The sequence below is a fragment of the Magnolia sinica genome, chromosome 18, assembly GCF_029962835.1.
Source record: "Magnolia sinica isolate HGM2019 chromosome 18, MsV1, whole genome shotgun sequence".
In the NCBI taxonomy this organism is placed as follows: domain Eukaryota; kingdom Viridiplantae; phylum Streptophyta; class Magnoliopsida; order Magnoliales; family Magnoliaceae; genus Magnolia; species Magnolia sinica.
In genome coordinates, this window is record NC_080590.1 from 17539737 (window position 1) to 17560646 (window position 20910).

The window sequence follows — 20910 nt, forward strand, 5'->3', positions numbered from 1 at the left end:
TTTCAATAAGCTTCAACATCTTTCTCACTTTCCATGATCACCTTATCACGATGATGTAACTCACAGAAAAGTTCAGTCAGTTCTCCATAATACATAGATAGTGCTCTACCCTTCTGTTTGGCAGAGAAAGCTTTCTGATTCAAGGAAAACACGTGTAACTCATCTGTTCCATTATAGAAAGCTTTAGAAAGAGCTTTCCAAATATCACGAGCAGTGGGTAAGCGAAGATATCGCTTCATAATTTCTAGAGACATCGATATCAATAGCCATCTTTTGACTTTTTGATTATGTGCATACTACTTCTCATATCCCTCATCGTTCGCTGTAGGAATTTTTGAGTTTTCCCGAATAAAAGAGAGTTTCTCCTTCTCAGCAATATGCATTTCTATAATTTGAGACCATATATCATAATTTGTCTCGTTGAGTACAATCCCTGCATTGAAAGATGAAGCTTTGGATTGAATAATAATAAGTACAGATTGGTTACCAGATGTTTCAGATTCTAGTTGAACCATGGTGCCCTTCTTCTAGCACCACAAGCTTTAAAGGCACTTGTTGTGTGGTGTCAATGGAGAACGCAATTAGACAGAAGTAGGTCCTTTCGTGGCTCTGATACCATCTTAAAATTCATTCTCATATATTTCAATAAATCGGTACATATACATATACAACTGAGAATCATTGGTGTAGATTCTATAATCAAGCTATTCTAATAAGGAATCAGCTCACACCTCATGTGACAGAATAGAAAAGAATAATTATTGGGATCTAATAATTATAATATTTGAGCAATGCATTGCATCCTTTAAAAATCATATAGTATTTTACTTTGACTTGATTACTTATCTTCTGTGTAATACAATGGATGCTGGCCGTACATAATCGTGCGCCTCCACCCGGTCAAGCTGCTGTGGGCCCAGTTTGTTCCGAACCTCAGGGCCTTTAGACAGGGCAAACGCAAGAATTATGGTCTCATTCCCGAGGCATTGCCACCTCACAGCATTCTCTTTTTCATCCATTTCGGTTTAATGTTGCATGGATGAGACGGCACTTAGCACGTGGACTGACTCTCCTTCCATTTAGTTGATTTCCTTTCTGTTTTACTTTTTCATGCATTTGCTGCACTCATTGGACAATTCAAAGTTCATGATCTGCACTATTTATGGCTTGGATGAAGTGGGACTCACATGTGGGGTGGATGGACTTTCCATGAAGTTAAAATGCACGGGATTTTCATTGAAGAAGATTTAAAGCACTTGATTTTTTTATTCTTTTCTTTCTTTGAAGTGTAACAATTTCATTATCGTAAATGCAATGAATACGCTTGGGCCCACATAAAATAAATGGTACAGTACAATATACTCTTATTTGTAAGGAATATACCTCGTACTTCATAGGCAACTTGGGTTCCACTCAGTATAAAACAGAAAATGGGAGGACCCATCCATCCACCATCATAACAAGACTCCTCATCAAATTGAGTAGCTCCGCAATGACATGTGAGCATTGATATCCACGTCATCCCAGTGGGACCCACCTCTAAGTCATGGAGGTATAGAAAGCAGCGGTCCCTCCGCCATGCTAGCAAGCAAACCTGACTTGCCGAAGATGGCCTCTATATCCAAAAATCAAAAACTTTTGGAAGAAGAAGAAGAGAGAACAGCAGCTGTATTGGAATGAATTGAAAATCGTATTACACTGCCGCCTATTTATAGGCTTTCTTATTGTGTGAAATTACTAAACTATCCCTATCTAGATTCATCCTAAGGGTAGCTAAATAAAGAAAAAATAATCCAGAGAAATCTAGAAAGAAATCTACATAACTAGCAATCTAATCTTAGAAGAAAAAAAATCTAATCTAACAGCTTGCTGCACACAGTTTTTGGATTTGCAAATATCACCGTATCTAACACTCCCCTTCAAACCAAAACCGGCTTCATTCCAAGCATTGATCTAAGTCTCCTGAATGTGTCAGTTGGCAATGCTTTGGTGAAGATATCTGCCACTTGCTCAGTGGTGTGACAGTATTCCAGCTTTACCAATTTCTGCTTTACTTGATCTCTAAGAAAGTGATATCTTGTGTCGATGTGCTTGCTCCTTCCATGCTGAACTGGATTTTTGGCAAGTTCGATTACCGACTTGTTGTCCATATATATAACAGTGGATTCCTCCTGTAGATGCTTCAGCTCCTTTAGCAGATTCCTTAGCCAGATCGCCTCACATACAGTGGATGAAGCTGCTACGTACTCAGCTTCACATGTGGACAGGGCGACCACACTTTGCTTCTTTGAATTCCATGTAAATGCTGTCGACCCAAGATAGAAAGCATAGCCTGTGGTACTTTTTCTTTCATCTTGGTCACCACCCCAATCACTATCAGAGTATCCATACAATATCGCTTCATCATCGTATGGATAAAAGAGACCGAATTCAATAGTCCCTTTGATATACCTCAGTACTCGTTTTGCAGCTAGCCAGTGTGACTCTTTTGGGGCTTCCATATACCGGCTTAGAAGCCCAACACTGTAGACTATATCTGGCCTAGTGATTGTGAGGTACCTTAAGCTTCCGATTAGGCTCTTAAATAGGGTTGAGTCGACGTTTCTTCCTTCTCCATCTCTTGTGAGCTTCAGGCCTGTTGTTACAGGTGTATTTACGGCTTTACAGTCAACCATCTGAAACTTCTCAAGAAGTTCCTTTGTGTACTTCTTCTGGGATATGTAAATGCCGCCGACTTGTTGCTTCACTTCAATGCCCAAGAAGAAAGACATCAATCCACCATCAGTCATCTCGAACTCTTTGAACATAGCCTGCTTGAATTCTTCAAACATCGCCTGGTTGTTCCCAGTGAACAGCAGATCATCAACATATAAACAAGCGATAAGGATATCACCACGGGCATTCTTCTTTGTGTAGATTGCATGCTCATATAGACATTTGACGAAACCATTCTCTTGAAGATAACCGTCAATCCATGCATTCCAAGCATGGGGAGCTTGCTTCAACCCATACAGGGCTTTCTTTAGCCGATACACCTTGTGTTCCTCCCCTTGCATGACAAAGCCTTCAGGCTGGTCAACGTATACTTCTTCTTCGAGTACCCCATTTAGGAATGCAGATTTCACATCCAGTTGGTAGATCATCCAACTGTGATGAGCTGCAAGGGAGATAATCATTCTTATAGTGTCAAGGCGAGCAACTAGGGTGAAAACTTCTTCATAATCTACCCCATATTTCTGTTTATAACCTTTAGCTATGAGCCTTGCTTTATATCGTTCGATCTTACCATCGGCATTCCGCTTGATTTTATACACCCATTTGAGACCAATCGTCTTCTGGCTTTTAGGAAGTGAGGTCAACTCCCATGTTTGATTCTTCTCGATGGTATGAATCTCTTCTTCCATAGCCTTTCTCTAACATTCTTCATTCACAGCTTCCTTGAATGTGAGAGGCTCGTGGTCTGCATACAGGCAGAGCCACCTCTAAGTCATGGAGGTATAGAAAGCAGCGGTCCCTCCGCCATGCTAGCAAGCAAACCTGACTTGCCGAAGATGGCCTCTATATCCGTGGAAAATACATCCTCCAGCGAGGGCAGTTGCTACGCTCTGTCTACTTCCGATCTTACATGTGTACTACCGCTTTCTCAAATAAGAGTCCGTCGTTGACTAAAGAACTTTCTTTGTTCCCTGTGCTCTCACTTAATTTTACTATCTTATAGTTCTTTTCCGGCAAGAGTCTGGCATAATCTGAACTGTTCATCTATTAGATCATGCAATCAGCGTTATTTTATTTATTATTATTATTTCCTTTTTTCAAGTATAAGTTGCTTGTGAAGAGAGGGTTGAAGAAATGAGCGGTGCAGATTGATGATACAGGCTGGCCATGTGTCTAAATGAACTTGGATGGAAAACTGGATGATAGGGTTATCAGCAGGCAGAAAGGGTCAAGGAAAGGTCATTATCTGATAAGGCAACGTGAAAACACTTGTCCCAGTTTCAACATATATAATTGACTGATACGGTCAGTTGAATCTCTTGGGCGCTGTCATACAAATTCTTATGTTTTAGTCATGTTGCATACGTGGGGACATAGCGTGTAGCGACCTTCAGCCCTTGACATATCTGTAGCTAGTACCGCGACAAATGAACTCCCCCCAGCAGCTTCACGGAAAGGGAAGTGATGGCTGGTGAGCATTCTACCACGTAATTATGGTGATGTGGTGGTCCCCTATGGTACACATCCACCAAATCACAACCACCCAGCGCACAACAGATTGATGTATCCCAAAATTACAGTGGAGCAAATGTGGAGCTTGGTAAAGCCTGACATGTGACATTTGATCGGTCTTACCTCATTGGTTGAGTATATTCCACTGAACAACTTAGAAATGTAACACAGACTTTGAAACATGCTTTGCTTGGTTGGAGACCTAACAATAGCACGTGACTTTTTCTTTTCCACACGCATCGTGCCCCCACACCACAAATTTATTTTTAAGATAGGGCTTTTCATACCCACGGAGTTGTATCTATACATAGCCTGGGTGAACCGGTTAGCAAAAAGGAAACGCAGGCCCACCAAACCAAGAAGTAAAGAGAATAAGAGGAGAAAACCACTAAATCTCTCTCTAAGTAGCCTAAGCCAGCTCTATTCAGGAAGATCAACCCTCTAGTGAAGGGTGGCAGCTCAGTCATGGACCCAAATAGATTATGACCTATGACCTCTGATCAGCCACTCACACCACAATGGTGCTTGAACCTATGACCACATGTTGATCTTGTCAGTCTACCACCGAGGCACAGGGTCAAGTTAGGCTGAGGCCTACCTAATCCGCTTACCATGGTCTTTGGTGGTGGCGGCAGACGTGCAATGGATGCATAAATAAAAAATAGTAAAAGATTAATATTCATCAAAAAAGATTCCCACTGACCCTGGTGGCTACTGTGAATGATTTTGAAATATATCACACCCACTTGTGAATCGAAAACAGTGTACACAAGTCACTCTATTTGTTGGAGTATTTCAAAAAATTTATTGTATTATTTGTTTAAGTATGAGAGTTGATTTAACATGAGAGAAGAGAAGATATTTAGAATATTTATCTTACATTTTGAAAAAGTGTTACATTATATTCTATCTTACATGCGCAGACAATGTAATGTTACATATTTCGATATGATATCACCTGGTGTGTATTGATATTGTGCACGAATGACCAGTACCCATATCATGCTCGAAACCACCCTATATTAGTTTTGACGTAGGGTTATATGGGTGGTAAATGATACAATTCCAATGCACCAATTTTGATCGATTTGAGAAGTTTCATAAAAGGATGCTTGGATGAAATTTTTTAAATATAAACCCAATGTAGGCAAAATTAAATACATCAACGGAAGAGACAAGACCAACCCTTATATACAAATACTAGAGTTGATTAAAACTAAAAGGGCCTAAATTAATTATTCAAAGAAGGTCTAGGTGATAAGAGGATTCAAAAGGTCCTCTTGCAATACAATGATATAGAGGGCTTTAGCCATAAACTCAAACATTATTGAAATAATGGAAATTGTTCTCTATAACATTATTGTTTTGACTTACACAAGTAAAGGCTCCTAATTAGACTTGAAATAGTAGATTTATTGGAAATAATTTTTTATTTTTTATTTTTTTATTTTTATTTTTTGCAAAATCGGCCATGCAACGGCCCTGGATCTATTCAATTCCAAAATGGAGGATTTACAATTCGGAGAGGCCCAAAAAAAAAAAAAGGATAGGGCCCGCCTATTATGAAGAATTGAACAGAAAGAAAACAAGCAAACTAACAAACTTGACAGGCCCAACATGCAAGCTGCTAATGGCTGTGATGACGCCCCCTAGTCGCGCCTAACCCCACCTTATCGAGGAAAATCGGCCCTCTAATTGTGGGCGGGATATCGATTTGTTGGATTTATTGGAAATAATAAACATGCTTGATTCTATCCAATCTCTTTAATTATGATTGGACTCTTCTAACCTAATTAGGGCATTAAAATTTTATCACTGCCAATGATTCTATCCAATCTCTTTAATTATACTGTTTCAAGGCATTACTATGAAAATCTCAAATTCAAATAATAACACTTGAAGTAATGATTGACCTGGGCTCGTGGATGTTGACGGAGGTCACTCATTTATTATAATACGAGATTTTATGACCAACACTGGATTTATCCAATCACTTTCTTCCAAAAAGGAGACCTAGAATCAGTATCTTCAGATGAGAATGAGCCGAGCGAGAGGGAAAGATGCAAGGCCTATACTGCTTATCCTTTTATGCCTTCTTTTTTTTTTTTTTTTTCAATTTCACCATTGAAGCTATTTCTTGCTTTGTCTTTTTCACGATGTCAGGAAATTAGATTCCACTCTTCTTGTGATGTTTGAAGGTTGCACAAATGTGTATATGTTGGAAGAAAGTCATCTGTATCGTTCCATTACCCATTCCTTAGTCAAGTCACTCAACAATTGTATCCCTCTTCGATTCTAGAATGATGTACACTACCTACTCCCTCAAACATGTCAATACACACACTCCATGTTAGCCACCCCCGCTAGGGATCGATACCAAGACCTCAAGACTCAAACAACCTTATATTGCTATAAAAGCACGCACTTCTTCATCCACAACAACTGGCTCTTTCAGTCCTGGCTAGCCGGTGCGTCGCACTCCTTGCTTGTGGAGTGGCATACGGGAAAAAGAAGGAAGGATTCAAAAGTATTTATTGCCAAAGAGAAAAAGGACCGGACCTCGAGATGCTAATCCACGAAAAACGATGCAAGAAATGCGAAAGAACTCATATACGGAAGGAGAGAATGTCTCAATGTAAATTTCCACACACATTTCATATCAATTATCCATATATATATATATATATATATATATATATATATATATATATATATATATATATATATATAGGGTGAGATGAGAGGTTACATGCTTACACCTGTAATTATAGGTGAAGCATGTACAAAGACAATTATCTCAAGTGTATTATTATGATCATTTGATATTAAAATAAAATAAAAATGTCATCATTACAATTTTACAATTTTACCATTCAAAAACCTAACATGGGAATCCGTAATTAAATGCAGGTGATATCAAAAGATAGGTAACGTAATTTTTAATCATTACATATTTTCTTTACATTACAATGTTAATTTGGTGGTACAAACAGGCTTAAAAAAGAAAACAACAGTTAAAAATAGTAAATTAACAATTAAGAAAATAAAAAGACTTCAAACCAAAATTTGATCCTAAAATGAGCTTATGTTACTAAAACCCTTCACAGGACTTGTCAATAACATTCCAATGATAGTGATTCTAATAACGGACCATAAAATATGGTTGTTGTGGCCCAACTTCATTTGATCTAGTCGCTCCATCAAGTTGCTTGTGGCTTCTTTCATTTTTGTTAAGGGGCCCCACCATGTTGTATGTGTTTCATCCATGCTATCTATTCGTTTTTCCAAGTCATTTTATGGCATGAACCCAAAAACAAAGTAGATCCAAATCTCAAGTGGACCACATCACCAAAAGCAGTGTCGATTGAATGCTCACCATTAAAAAATTCTTGGGGGCACGCAAGTTTCGGATCAAGTTGATATTTCTTTTGTCCCTTATTCAGGTCTGTTTAACCTAATCAACCGGTTGGATATCAAATAAACATTACAGAGAGCCCTAGGAGGATTTTAATATTAGACATTCAATCACTATTGTTTTCCCATGTTGTTGTCCACCAAAGATTTAGATCTGGCTATTTTAGTAATCACTCATTACAATGATTTGGAGAGATGGATGGATGGCGTGGATAAAACACATACATCATACATCTTGATGGGCCCAAAGAGTACCGACCACTAGCCATGGGCTAGTGGCGGGGTCACTAGCCGGTCCGAGTCGCGATTCTTTCAAGATTTAACTAGCTAATTCCTTTAGGGTCTGTTTGGGCGGTGGGATTAGAAGGGATTAGGTGGGATGGGATTCATCTGGTCCGGTTCCAATTCCACTCCATGTTTGGGGAGTGTGGAAAAGCTTTCTTTTTTCATCTATTTTCCGTTTATGTTGTATGGATGAGGCGGCACTTGCACGTGGACTGACTCTCCTCCCTTTTTGCTTCTTCACACGTTTGCTGCACGTGTTGGACAGTTCAATTTCATGATCTGCACTGTTTGCGGCCTGGATGAGGTGGGACCCACGAGGTGGACAGACTTTCCATGAAGTCATGGCACATGTGACTTGTATTGGGTAGAGAGATAACTGATTACTAATCAAGAAGGTTTAAGGCACTCGATTTTATTTTATTTTTTCTTTTCTTACTTTGAACTGTAACAATTTCGTTATCTTTAATACGATGGGTCCATTTGGCCCCACACAAAACAAATAATATGGTACAATGTATCCTTACACTGTGAGGGATATATCTCATACAGTATACCACTTGGGTTACTTGGGTTTCACCCAGTATCAAAACATAAAAGGGGTGGACCCATGCCTACACAATCGCAACAAGACTCCTCATCAAATTGAGTAGCTCCACAATGACACGTCAGCTTCCATCTCCACGTCATCCCATTGGGACCCACCTCCAAGACATGGAGGTGGAGAAAGCAACAATCCCTCTGCCATGCTAGCAAGCAATCCTGGCATACCAAAGATCGCCTCCTCATCCATGTATAACACATTCTCCTGCGATAGCGTCAGATTCTCCGGCCTTATATTAATATCACCGTTGGAAGCATTGTCAGATTCCGATGGCCGGAAAGCTTCCGCAGCCTCTGCAGCAGCCTTCTGTATGTCCTTCGCACTGCTGGATACTGGCATAGGCAAACGCCATGCTGAATCAGCGAAATTGAGGCACGCCCTTCGTCCTTTGAGTGCCATCGCAGCAACGTCATTGGCCCGAGCAGCCATCTCAGCAGTCGGAAACGTTCCGAGCCATAAACGGGATTTCTTGTTCGGCTCACGCACCTCGCATACCCATTTTCCCCCATTCCTCCGCCGGACGCCCCTGTAGACTGGGTGCCGCGTCTCACGAAACTTCTTCCGCCCGGCCCGTTTCTTCGGGCCACTAGTTGCCACGGTGGCATATACTTCCTCATCTGAGATGGCACGACGACTGCTGCTGATGGACACCGACGAATTGTCAGACGTGTCACATGAGTGAAAATCAGAGTCGCTAGTAAAGAAGGTTTCCATAAGTAGTGGGAAGTGATAGCTGCAGTTGTAGTACTGTTGAGTGAGAAGTGATGAAAGCAGAATCTGAATTGGTTGATTTCGATTTTGGGAGTGTGGAAAGGAGGAGTTTTTATAAGTCGATACGGCTTTGTATCGCGTTTGGTACGCGCACACGGATCGCCCACGGCCGAGCCTTGTCAATGAGTAGCAGCCGCCCTAGTTTTCAACATGCAGTTGTTACTCTGTACTCTGGCAGATAAGGACGCTGTTAATACTCTGCTACTCAGATATCATACACGTGGCACGCATTAACTGAAGGAAACCAACTAAGTTGTGGAATACACTGTCACTGAGTCATGGTCCGAAAATCAGATTGGTCGATCAATCCTATCGGCTGATCTGTGAATACTTGTCTGTTGAAATAGGGTCATTGGTTCTTTTCATTTTTAACCGTACAATAAATGTCCACAAATCGGATAATCAAGTGATAAAAACATCTTAATTTTTGGTTCATGATATATCCGATCTGGGCTATATAGTTTGAACAGCTTACTTTCTGGGTTAGTTGTACGTGGCATATGCACTTTCTAGGCAATTTCTCTGTGCTGGCCTATTATCTGTCACGCTCTTACAGAGTATCAAACCTTTTATCCTTAAGCATGTGTTTTTTTTTTTTTTGGTCACAGGAATAGGAATGGTTTTTGAGTAAGACTAATTTACGTGTAGAAAGAGACTTTGTACGTGGGGGTGTGCTTCAATGAGAACCCTTGTATAAGAGGTCAAACACGTGTAAGAGAAACCCGTCCATTCATGGAGGAACCCGGATCCACTGTACTAATTTACTGTTGGAATTTCTTATCTGCCCTGCCAATGTCTCTCCTGCGAGTTTGAGCTGACTATAATCAGCCAGACAACAATACTTTTGGTCCATGGATTGGGAAGCGGATTGGCTGGTGTACCACACATCAGCTATATAGCTGCTGTAGATACGTGTCGTGCGAAGAGTAGTACTGTCGCTCCTCGAGCTCTAAGTTGTACGAACGGTTCAAAGGAGATCAAAATTACATGGCCCCACAGTGATGTATTTATTATATCTACACAGTTCATCTATTTTTAGAGATCATTTTAGAGCATTATTCAAAAAATGAATCATATCCAAAGATCATCTGGACCACACCACAAATAGTAGCGGAGATAATGATTTTCACCATTAAACAATTTGTAGGGCCCACCATAATGTTTATTTTCCATCTAATCTGCTCATAAGGTCTCAAAGACCTGAATGAAGAGGAAAAACAAATTTCATATTGATCCAAAACTTCTGTGACCCCAAAAAGAGTTTCAATGGTAGACGTTCAATCCCCCACTTCTTTTTGTAATGCAGTCCACTTGATAGTTAGATCCATCTTATTTTTCTTCTCAATCCTTAAGACGAGCGCGTCAAATGGATGGACGGTTTGGATATAACACATACTTCATGATCAGACCCACAGAACTTATTGGGTAAGTTGTACATGTCACATGTAATTTCCTGGTAATTTCTCCGTGCTGCCCAAGTATCTGTCACGCTTTGACAGAGTACTGTATCAAACCTTTTCTCCGTGCTGGCCTATATCTGTCAAGCTTTGACAGAGTGTATCAAACCTTTTCTATATCCCGAAGATTTATTTTTTTTGTCATAGGAATGAAATTTGATGTAAAACTAATGTTGGGAGTCAAATATTGCATATCAGACCCCAGTTAATGCCTAGATTTATGGACATGGTACTGTTTAACGGCCCTATTTTAATCGTGTTTGTGATACAGGGTGTATTTAGGAGTCTGGATTGAAAATTGATATTAAAAGCATGGATTTGATGCTCTGAAGCCACCAAGGCAAGGGACGGACCCCAAAGGACCGAGATCGAAGAAATTAAATGCCAAAGATCAGAGAAAATCAGGCCACTTACGTAAAATGGGCCCAAAAATCGTCTAGAATGCGAGATCACAGGGTTCTCATCATCCGTTCAGCTCGAAAATTCATATATGGCCTGAAGACCATAAATTCACCGTACATGTCAAATTTCAGCTATTTAATCCTTGTAGAAGTGGCCCAACGGATAGATCATCCCTTTAAATCCTGATTTGGGGCCCGACTGATATCTGGATATGTTTCAAATTCGGTTTCAACCCCTAAAATGGGGTGATAAAATAAATGGACAGCGTGGATTTCTCATATACATCACCGTGGGACCCACATGTGTATTGCACGTGTATAGTGTGGTGCTCCAACCGCGCACCGATTTTTAAGAACTCGGTCAGTAAGCGTTGACCGAGGATTTCTCAAAGAAATTTCAAAGACGCAACGACGTCTAACGCACGTCGTCCGATTTTTTATTGTAAGCCGCACCCATCATGTATTTTTATGATCTGGGCCGTCCATTGTGTCTCTAGGGTAGACGTGACCCTCTTCTAGGTGGCCTTTTGGCCCTATACACGTGTATGCACGTGGATCGTTAAAAAAAAGTAGGATGAACGGCGAGTTAGTTTGATACAGTGGACTACACCAAAACTCGATAAAAACCACTCTTTCTTGACTGGTTTTTTACCAGGAATCTAATGGACGGGTCAGATTTCTCAGAAAATATCACTGTGGAGCCCACTGAACACGTCAGCGCAATGAATTTCACAGGATACGCACGGTCTTGAAATCTGAGACTTGTGGGGTATTCCGTGATCTTGATCACGGTCGGATTACTGATCTAAACCGTCCAAAATCCTCAAAAGGCTAGGTATGGGAGGCAGAGACTGGGATGAAAGGTCAGGAAGAGGCTATGGATTAAGGGGTAAATTTGGGGAATGAGAATGGATGAGCGAAGGGCCGGACAAAGTATTAGTGGGTCTTTGAAAAGCAACTAGATCCTCTACATTTAATGTGGAACTAATTTCCATGGAAGGTGGAAGATCTACCTCATACGCATTGAGACAATTTCGCTTTATAATTTTGAAGAGCCCAGTGCTACGTGCATGTAACTTACGAACGGCCCCTGAAGGGTACCGCTCGAGCCTGATGCAGACCATCATAGAGTCCCCAATATTGAACTCTTTAAAATGTCTATGTTGGTGTGCAGAAAATTTGTAATGTTCATTACTAGTAGTGATCTTTTACCTAATTTTGATGCAATGAATGTATGTGATGCGTAAAAGACTCTACAGACTTTGATGGCCTATGGGACAATGACATGGGGATAAGATCACACTACAAGAAAAGGGGGCTTTATCCTCGGTTCAAAACTGTGGCTAAAAAGGTTAAAAACTGAGGCTAAAGCCTTTAGCCTCAGTTTTGCCTCAGTTATCCAAACCGAGGTTGAAACCCCTGTGGCTAAAGGCTTTAGCCTCAGTTTTAGCAACCGAGGCTAAAATGACTTTTATAGCCTCGATTCTTCAAGTGAGGCTAAAAGAATCTTTTTAGCTTCAGTTTTCTCGAAATGAGGCTAAATCAAAATTTTAGCCTCCATTGTTTCCAACTGAGACTAAATCCAAATTTAGACTCAGTTGCCTCCAACCGAAGCTAAAACTATTTTTAACCTTAGTTCTCAACAACCGAGGCTAAAGCCTTTAGCCACAGGAGTTGTAGTCTCAGTTTATATAACTGAGGCAAAACCGAGACTATAGATGGATTTAGCCTCTTTTGGCATCAGCCGAGGCTAAATTCGATTTTTGACCCCATTTCTCTATCAACCAAAGCTAACAATATCATAATCAACAAATGATTGAACCTGTGCATATTTCACCCATTTAACATTCATGGAGATAACAATCAGCACAATATCAACAAAACAATTAATGGTCTATTTAAACTTTTCAAAACAAAACAAATGCACATGAGCTGCCACATAGCCTTCCACATGAACTGTTTCAGCAGGGTCCCCTTCCAGCTCCTCTCTCTGCAACCGTTGCCTTTCAGCCTCTCCTTTGACAAGCTCCCCCTAAAAGAAATGAAAAGAAAAAGCTACTTAAGAAAACTATTAAGTGAATTAAAGCTAATGCAGGAAACATTCTGAATATATCCCAGTAACCATTGATGAGCTGACCTTGTTTTCCAATACATTTACGGTATATTCTAGCTCTTCCACAGACTTCTCTAGCAGCTTCACCTCCTCCTCTTCGGCATAGTTCTTCCTTGCCTCAGTCATCTGAGATCGAAAGGGAAAACATTGAGAATCAAACATGACACAAGTAGGGGAAAAAATCAGAAATAAGGTAATGATAAAAAGAATCAGCAAGTACCTGTTGAGCTTCCGTAGCAATTGCTTCATTTTCTTTAGCAATAGCTTGTGCCATTTCTAGCTGCTCTTTCAAGACAAGTACTTCAGAATCAAGGCAATCCCTTCCCTTTGTAACTTCATTCAGATCACTCTTCAAACCTTCAAGGTTATGATTCATTTGCCCAAGTGAATCACTCATTTCAATAAGTTCTCAAATAGGATTCCTTCCAAATGTCAAATCGATTAAGCACTTTATCAGATTCCAAAAGGAATTCTGATGTAATTGAGCTCATAGCAAGAGTCTCCTGCCAATTGCAAAGCAGAGATGATGGCAGTGATTCTCTGACCCTTTTTGCTACGTAGTGTCCCCAAGGGCCATGGCCATTAAACACACCACAGAACATCATGTCTTCTTGGCATCCGAATTCCTACAACCCATATAGAACCCACATTTTAAAAACAAATACAGCAGAATTGAGCTCTCAGCAATTGAAAATTTGATTCGTACTCATCAAACAACTGAAAATCGCTCTCATTTCCTCCTATACAGATCTCCATGCTGAAACTAAAACTTAAAACATTTAAACCTGTGTGGAATTAAAATAGCTTTGAAAGTAAGCAGACAATGAAATAAACTTAAAATATTTAAACAATGCATGGAATTAAACATTTAAACCTGTGTAGAATTAAAATAGCTTTGAAAGTAAGGAGACAATTGAAAAACTTAAAATATTTAAACAATCCATGGAATTAACTAACTTTCATCAGAAAAAACATCTTAGCAAGGAACTACATGATACATGACCTGAGGATGGGCCCTGACATTTGGTGATCCACACTGTTGATCTGAGGATTCCAATGCTGGATGGGCCACACCCAAAAATCACCCCAATGGGACAATCCTAACGGATTAGTTTGCTTCTGTGGGTGGGTGGGTGTGTGTGTGTGTGTGTGTGTGTGTGTGTGTGTGTGTGTGTGTGTGAGAGAGAGAGAGAGAGAGAGACCTGTAGTGAAAGAATGACATTCATTGCGTCGTACAATTTGTTTGCATCGATTGGTTCACTAACAGTTTTTGATGGAATCTGCGACAACAAGAGTGAAGCCTACACAAGCAGAAAAGTTACACATGCACCTAATCAATTAGATACATGAGTGTGTTTAATTACCTTTAAACCTTCCGCAATGCAATCTGATATGGGCCATCCATGATCTCTAGTTGAGAAAGGCCATCCACCTGTAGAAATGTGACAATACCAGAAACTAAGATCACCAGGGCAGTCTTCCAAAACCTTCAAAAACAAAGTGGAACAGGTCATAGGAAAAAGTAGGGGAGGACCACGGTCAAGATATCCGAAAACAACTTGATTTTAAAAAATTTACTGAGAGAGAGAGAGAGAGAGAGAGAGAGTAGAAAACTACTGCTCCCAAAGTAATATAATGAAACCTGCGAATTCTTTATGCACTCATGCGCTTTCCTAAGAGTTGGACCAAATTCCTCAAGAAGGCTAGTTGAGATTATTACCTGAACAGTGAAAGCAGTGTCCCATAATTGACTGCCATGATAACCCTGCAGTTAACCACAATCAATAAGTGAGTTTTGAATCGAATGTCCTCTAGAAAAAAAAAAAAAGTTATGCCGATGACCACTTATGCACTGAACTATAAATGGTTTTAGATTTTGAACACCTGTGAGAAACCCAGATTCAATTGACACTGGACAAAAACAAAGACAAAATGCCACTACATAAAAGTAAAGGTGGTTTATTTTATTTCCAGACCTGCATTTTCATGCCATCTTCTGCAAGCCACAAATAGTCAAAAAACCTTGGCAGGTGCAACTTGAATGCCTCAGAATTTGGATCTTTGACCGAGCAGCAAAGCATATTTAAGACCTGCTTATCATGAGATAGACAAAACCAATAGACAGAAAAATAGATGATGAGTTCCACTAATGCCTGTTCTTATTCATCAAAGGAATAAATTTTGGAACGTTACAAGAAGATCCAACCAATATGTTTGCAATGGCAAGATTCCTACAATATGCTTGAATTAATTACTTTCTAGTAGGGGAATTTTTTTTGCTGATGTTACAAATATAAAAATTCCAGAAGCCGTATGAAATTATCAAGTCTACTGTTGAATTGGTGAAAGTTCACCAAGTTGATTTAATAAATAATAATAATAAACCCACCATACCGACCAAAATGAAGAAATAAACAAAATCTCTTCAAGGAGGTCAAGGAGCCTTATTCAACTCCAGGCTGGTTAAAGAAGTGAAACAGCCAACAAATATTATTTTTTCTTGTAACTGATAATTTATTTAAAAAGGCGGCAAAGCCACAAAAGAACAGCAAGAAAACAAAATCACAAAGAAGATCAATCAAAGCCTGAGAGATTGCAATCTCTAAAGCTTTGAGGACACAGCCGCCCACCCAATAACAAGAGATCTCGCATTTCAGAAAACTGGCTTCGCATTACTGGAAGCATCTTTCAAACATCTATTGTTTCTTTCAAATGCACCGCACACCCGTGAAACAGCCTACACATATTATGGCTAAGATAAGCCAAAAGAATACTCAAAGTTGGATCATAGTCTCTTACCATAAAAATGGCTGCATGTGCAGCAGCACCAACTATGAGAAACCCACTGATCCACATGTGATGTGTGAACAACCAAAGTTGTGTACCATAGTCAATAGGTAGGTATGGATAAGAGGGCATGGAATACATATGGTGAGCTACAACAATGGTTGAAGAGCCTAACATAGCCAAGTTAAGAGATAATTGAGCGTGACATTACGTTGTTAAGATCTCATAAAGGCCTTTATGACCCTGGCCTGTAAATGGACCTTTATGAGCCTCTAAAATATCTTTTAGACCATGACCAATGCCCCAGTTGGTCCTATACATGTGACCAGCTATCAGAAAAAGAATTGCAATAGCTAAATGATGGTGTGCAATATCAGTCAGCCATAGACCACCTGTTACTGGATTTCTCTCAGAGGTAACTAATTATATATATACATCTTTGAAGGTCCTAATTCCTTACCATGCTTTGCACCTCTCTTATGTGTATGTTTGTTATTTTTGCAACTAAAAGCACTATCACTCACATAGTGATCAAGGAACACTGTCATATTTCTCATGCAGACATGGGCACACACATTTAGTAGGAAAAAGGCACTATGGGGTGGGCACATGTACACACACAAAACATATATATATATATATATATATATATATATATATATATAAAGTTGAGCTTTGTGGGCCCCACGGTGATATGTGTCGGACATTCAAACAATGCATTTAGTGGGTCCTCTTTAGGTTATGGGTTGTCCTATAAATCAGTCATATCTGGAAGTGGGCCACAGCATTTGAAACCATGTGAAATTATGCCCAGAACATCTAAAAGCACTTGATGAGGCCAACATGAGTTTTGGAATAGCCTAAAATTTGGTGTAACACCTCAACCAAGTAGAACATACACAATGGATGGGATGGATGTCTAAACGACATCTCTATGGGCCCTATTAACAATAATAATAATAATAATAAAAGGTTTCAAGAGGCGCACATCTATTCTAAGCTGTTGTCTATTGTGTGGCCCACGTAAGTCATGAATTAGTCTGATTTTTAGGCCCATGATCCACCATGGAAGGGTGTATCTGATTGATGTGTGGATATCTAACACATCACAGTGGGGCCATAGAGTTGAGTATTACATACAACCAAATCTATGTTGGATCCACCATCAAGTGTGTCAAACATCTGCCCCTCCAAAAATGAGATGTCCCTAAATTTGGGTGGACCGCCCCTCATACACCAACAAAGGGCGTGTCCACTTACACTGTCTCCTATGCTACGGCACATCTAAGTTACAGATTTTTTTTAATGACTGGGCATAAAACCAGGAGACGCAAGTGATGACAATTTGCATGTCTACATCACTCAGTGGGCTACACAAAGGCCGATTCTGCCACAGCTTACTGTAGGGTTTACTCTGTTGGTTCAAAACTCACACACATATATGGAAAGTTTTATTATAAGGTTTGGATACTCAGTACCATGATTTTCAGGTGAGGACTATTTCCAAAGAGCAAGTGAAATTTTCAAAAGGCACTTGCCAGAGTGCCTCGATATAGGGCCTTTCCTTTGCCTTTCAATACAGTGCAGGTGCTTGAAATGAAAAAGAAAGAAAAATAAAAATAAAATCAAAGCTCCAAACAATGAGATCTGAAAGGAAAATAGATCTATAATTTCCATTGCATCATCAGAAAAGCTACTGATATGCTAGATCGCCTTCCATACTAACCAAACAGTACATCTCCTCTACTCCATTTCAGTAAAAAGACAATAGAACAAAATTGATAACCATAATCCAAACATGAAATATACGAACAGATCTACCATAAAATCAAACCACTACAAGCACCAAAACCTAACCCTACATCATTCCGATCTATCAGATTCAGCCAAATCTCCCAAAAATAGTAGAGAAAACCTAATTTAGAGATAGGGAAACTCAAATCTCATTAAGAAAAGATAACAAAAAGCTGAGATTCATCTAGTGTGGGAAGCAAATTGTGACCTACCTGGCCTGCACGGAATCGGCTCCCTCCCTTCTTTGGATCTCACAGAGAGAGAGAGAGAGGAGGGAGAAGGATCGAGAGAGAGAGAGAGGGGAGAGACAAGGATCGAGAGAGAGAGGAGGGAGACAGATCGAGAGAGACAAAGAGAGAGAGATTGAGAGGGACGCGGACGGTGCTAGCGCGCTTCTATTTATGGGCCATGTCATATGCACGGTCCGTCGCTTCTGATATCTCAGGCACATGCTTCTTTAATCCAGACTGTTGGCATGTTGAGTTCCACCGCTAATAGGGTGGTCTAATGAACAGCCCAGATCTTTCATGGAGCCACTTGTGTCTCGACAATGATTCATATGGATGGGGGATCTAATGAACGGCCCAGAACTTTCACACGTGCGTGGTAACACCTGTGTCTCGACGATGATTCATATGGACACGTGAACAATCCAAAAAGATTGATATGGGCTGCCCATTAGGTTATCCCACACTTGATGGGCTGTCCATAAAAGAAAAACAACGATCAGATGATCCGGCCTATGAAGTGGACGGTGCAGAGTGATTCTAAAAAAATAGGTCCAATCAACAAAGCCAACGATCTAATTGATGGGTCCTGCCATGGATTGCTTATGATTCTAAAGAATCGCTTTGATCGCATTCCCAAACTTCCCATCCATTGGATGAAAGGCTATTAAAAATGACCATGTTCGGATGTATAAGCTTATCTGATCAGCATGAATTTTGTCTTATGGACCATAAATCGTTGCCTGGAACAATTGGATGGTTCAGATCGATTGGTTGGATGCCCCACTTGTGCCTGTTCAACTGCAAGAACCATGTGTAGAAGCCAACCATCCACTAGGTGGGCCGCACCTGGCCAAAATATGTTGGTCCACTCATCAAGTAGACCCCACAAACATTTTTGTACATTTTTCTCCAGTGACGAGTGGACCCACATGATTGCACCGGGCATCCACACATGTTAAGAGCATGAGTCCAGAAAGAAATCATATCCAAATCTAAGGTGGGCCCAGGTGGACCATACCACTGGAACCGGTGTGGGTTAAATCCTGAATATGAGTTGAAGAAAATAGACTTTTGGCCTCAGTTCGTATGCAAGTGAGGATAAAAGGTAGACTTTTCACCTCAGTTCCTATGCAATTGAGGCTAAGACGTAGACTTTTGGCTTTTTTGCTTTGCCTCCTATGCAATTGGAGCTAAAAGGTAGACTTTTGGCCTCGGTTCCTATGCAACTGAGGTAAAAAATGAATTTTTAACCTCAGTTCCTTAGCAACCAAGGTTAAAAGACACATTTAGCCTCTATTTTTTCAACTGAGGATAAAAAAAATTGTGGCTAAAGACTTATTTTTTTATAGTGTGTACGAGTGTTCTATCAGGGAGTCCAACTTACTGTAATTGTAGAAGTAGGCTTGAAAGCTATCCTCATGGTTTTCATTTCACCATTTGATATTCCACCCTACAAGAATTAGAAAAAAAATAAAAAAAATCATGGAAACCCAGGAAACACTTTACAATTTGAATCTTAATGGACTGCTAAGAAAGGAAAGTAAAAAAGAAAGGAAAAGGGAAAATGGAGACCCAGGAAACACTTTTCTTCTCTTGTAATATTTATCTACCCATCAATGTTTCTTCTCTTGTAAGTTACTCTAGTCTTCCTATGCAACTGAGGCTAAAAGGTAGACTTTTCATCTCGGTTCATATGCAACTGAGGCTAAAAGGTAGACTTTTCGCCTCGGTTCCTATGTAACTGAGGCTAAAAGGTATACTTTCCGCCTCGGTTTCTATGCAACTGAGGCTAAAAAATAAACTTTTCGCCTCGGTTCCTATGCAACTGAGGCTAAAAGGTAGACTTTTCGCCTCAGTTCCTATGCAACTGAGGCTAAAAGGTAGACTTTTCGCCTCGGTTCCTATGCAACTGAGGCTAAAAAATAGACTTTTTGCCTCGGTTCCTATGCAACTGAGGCTAAAAGGTAGACTTTTTACCTCGATTCCTATGCAATTGAGGCTAAAAAATAGACTTTTTGCCTCGGTTCCTATGCAACTGAGGCTAAAAGGTAGACTTTTCACCTCGGTTCCTATGCAATTGAGGTTAAAAAAATAGACTTTTCGCCTCAGTTCCTATGTAACTAAGGCTAAAAGATAGACTTTTTGCCTCAGTTCCTATACAACTGAGGCTAAAAGGAAGACTTTTCGCCTCGGTTCCTATGCAACTGAGGCTAAAAGGTAGACTTTTTGCCTCGGTTCCTATACAACTGAGGCTAAAAGATAGACTTTTTGCATCGGTTCCTATGCCACTGAGGCTAAAAAGAAGACTTTTCACTTCAGTTCCTATGCAACTGAGGTTAAAAAAATAGACTTTTTGCCTCGGTTCCTATGTAACTGAGGCTAAAAGATAGACTTTTTGCCTCGGTTCCTATACAACTGAGGCTAAAAGGAAGACTTTTCGCCTCAGTTCCTATGCAACTGAGGCTAAAAGGTAGACTTTTTGCCTCGGTTCCTATACAACTGAGGCTAAAAGATAGACTTTTTGCCTCAGTTCCTATGCCATTGAGGCTAAAAAGTAGACTTTTTGCCTCGGTTCCTATGCCACTGAGGCTAAAAAGTAGACTTTTCGCCTCGTTTCATAAGCAACTGAGGCTAAAAGGTAGACTTTTTGCCTCGGTTCCTATGCAACCGAGGCTAAAAGGTTGACTTTTCGCCTCAATTCCTATGCAACTGAGGCTAAAAGGTAGACTTTTTGCCTCGATTCCTATACAACTGAGGTGAAAGATGAACTTTTAGCCCCAGTTCCTCAGCAACCGAGGCTAAATGACACATTTAGCCTCCATTTTTTCAA

At 40.1% G+C, this 20910-nt stretch overlaps 2 protein-coding genes across 3 annotated transcripts; both read right to left on the minus strand.

The window, feature by feature from the left end:
* Positions 1-8538: 8538 nt before the first annotated feature.
* LOC131232237 (dehydration-responsive element-binding protein 1B-like) lies at positions 8539-9331 on the minus strand. Its single transcript, XM_058228442.1, has one exon. It carries the CDS (start codon positions 9239-9241, stop codon positions 8564-8566), a length of 678 nt encoding a protein of 225 aa, XP_058084425.1. The 5' UTR covers positions 9242-9331; the 3' UTR covers positions 8539-8563.
* A 3746-nt stretch (positions 9332-13077) lies between these two features.
* On the minus strand, positions 13078-15913 carry LOC131232240 (cycloartenol synthase-like). Of its 2 annotated transcripts, none has more exons than XM_058228445.1 (7): positions 15246-15913; positions 14990-15034; positions 14634-14756; positions 14472-14570; positions 13490-13895; positions 13294-13395; positions 13078-13188 (listed from the first exon to the last, which is right to left on the minus strand). In XM_058228445.1, the coding sequence occupies exons 1-5, from the start codon at positions 15348-15350 to the stop codon at positions 13668-13670; spliced, it is 600 nt and encodes a 199-aa protein (XP_058084428.1). In that variant the 5' UTR covers positions 15351-15913; the 3' UTR covers positions 13078-13188; positions 13294-13395; positions 13490-13667. The 2 variants fall into 2 exon arrangements, with proteins under 2 accessions (XP_058084428.1, XP_058084429.1); XM_058228446.1 differs by having other exon boundaries at positions 13078-13172; positions 13279-13395.
* Positions 15914-20910: the final 4997 nt, after the last annotated feature.

What these genes read in the sequence shown, in the direction of transcription:
- LOC131232237 (XM_058228442.1), bottom strand. Translation starts at nt 9,241, where the DNA reads ATGGAAACCTTCTTTACTAGCGACTCTGATTTTCACTCATGTGACACG.
- LOC131232240 (XM_058228445.1), bottom strand. Translation starts at nt 15,350, where the DNA reads ATGCTTTGCTGCTCGGTCAAAGATCCAAATTCTGAGGCATTCAAGTTG. An exon ending in AAGATGGCATGAAAATGCAG is followed by an intron (nt 15,035 to 15,245) that starts GTCTGGAAATAA and finishes GGTTAACTGCAG; the next exon opens with GGTTATCATGGCAGTCAATT. An exon ending in ATGTCATTCTTTCACTACAG is followed by an intron (nt 13,896 to 14,471) that starts GTCTCTCTCTCT and finishes TATGGGTTGTAG; the next exon opens with GAATTCGGATGCCAAGAAGA.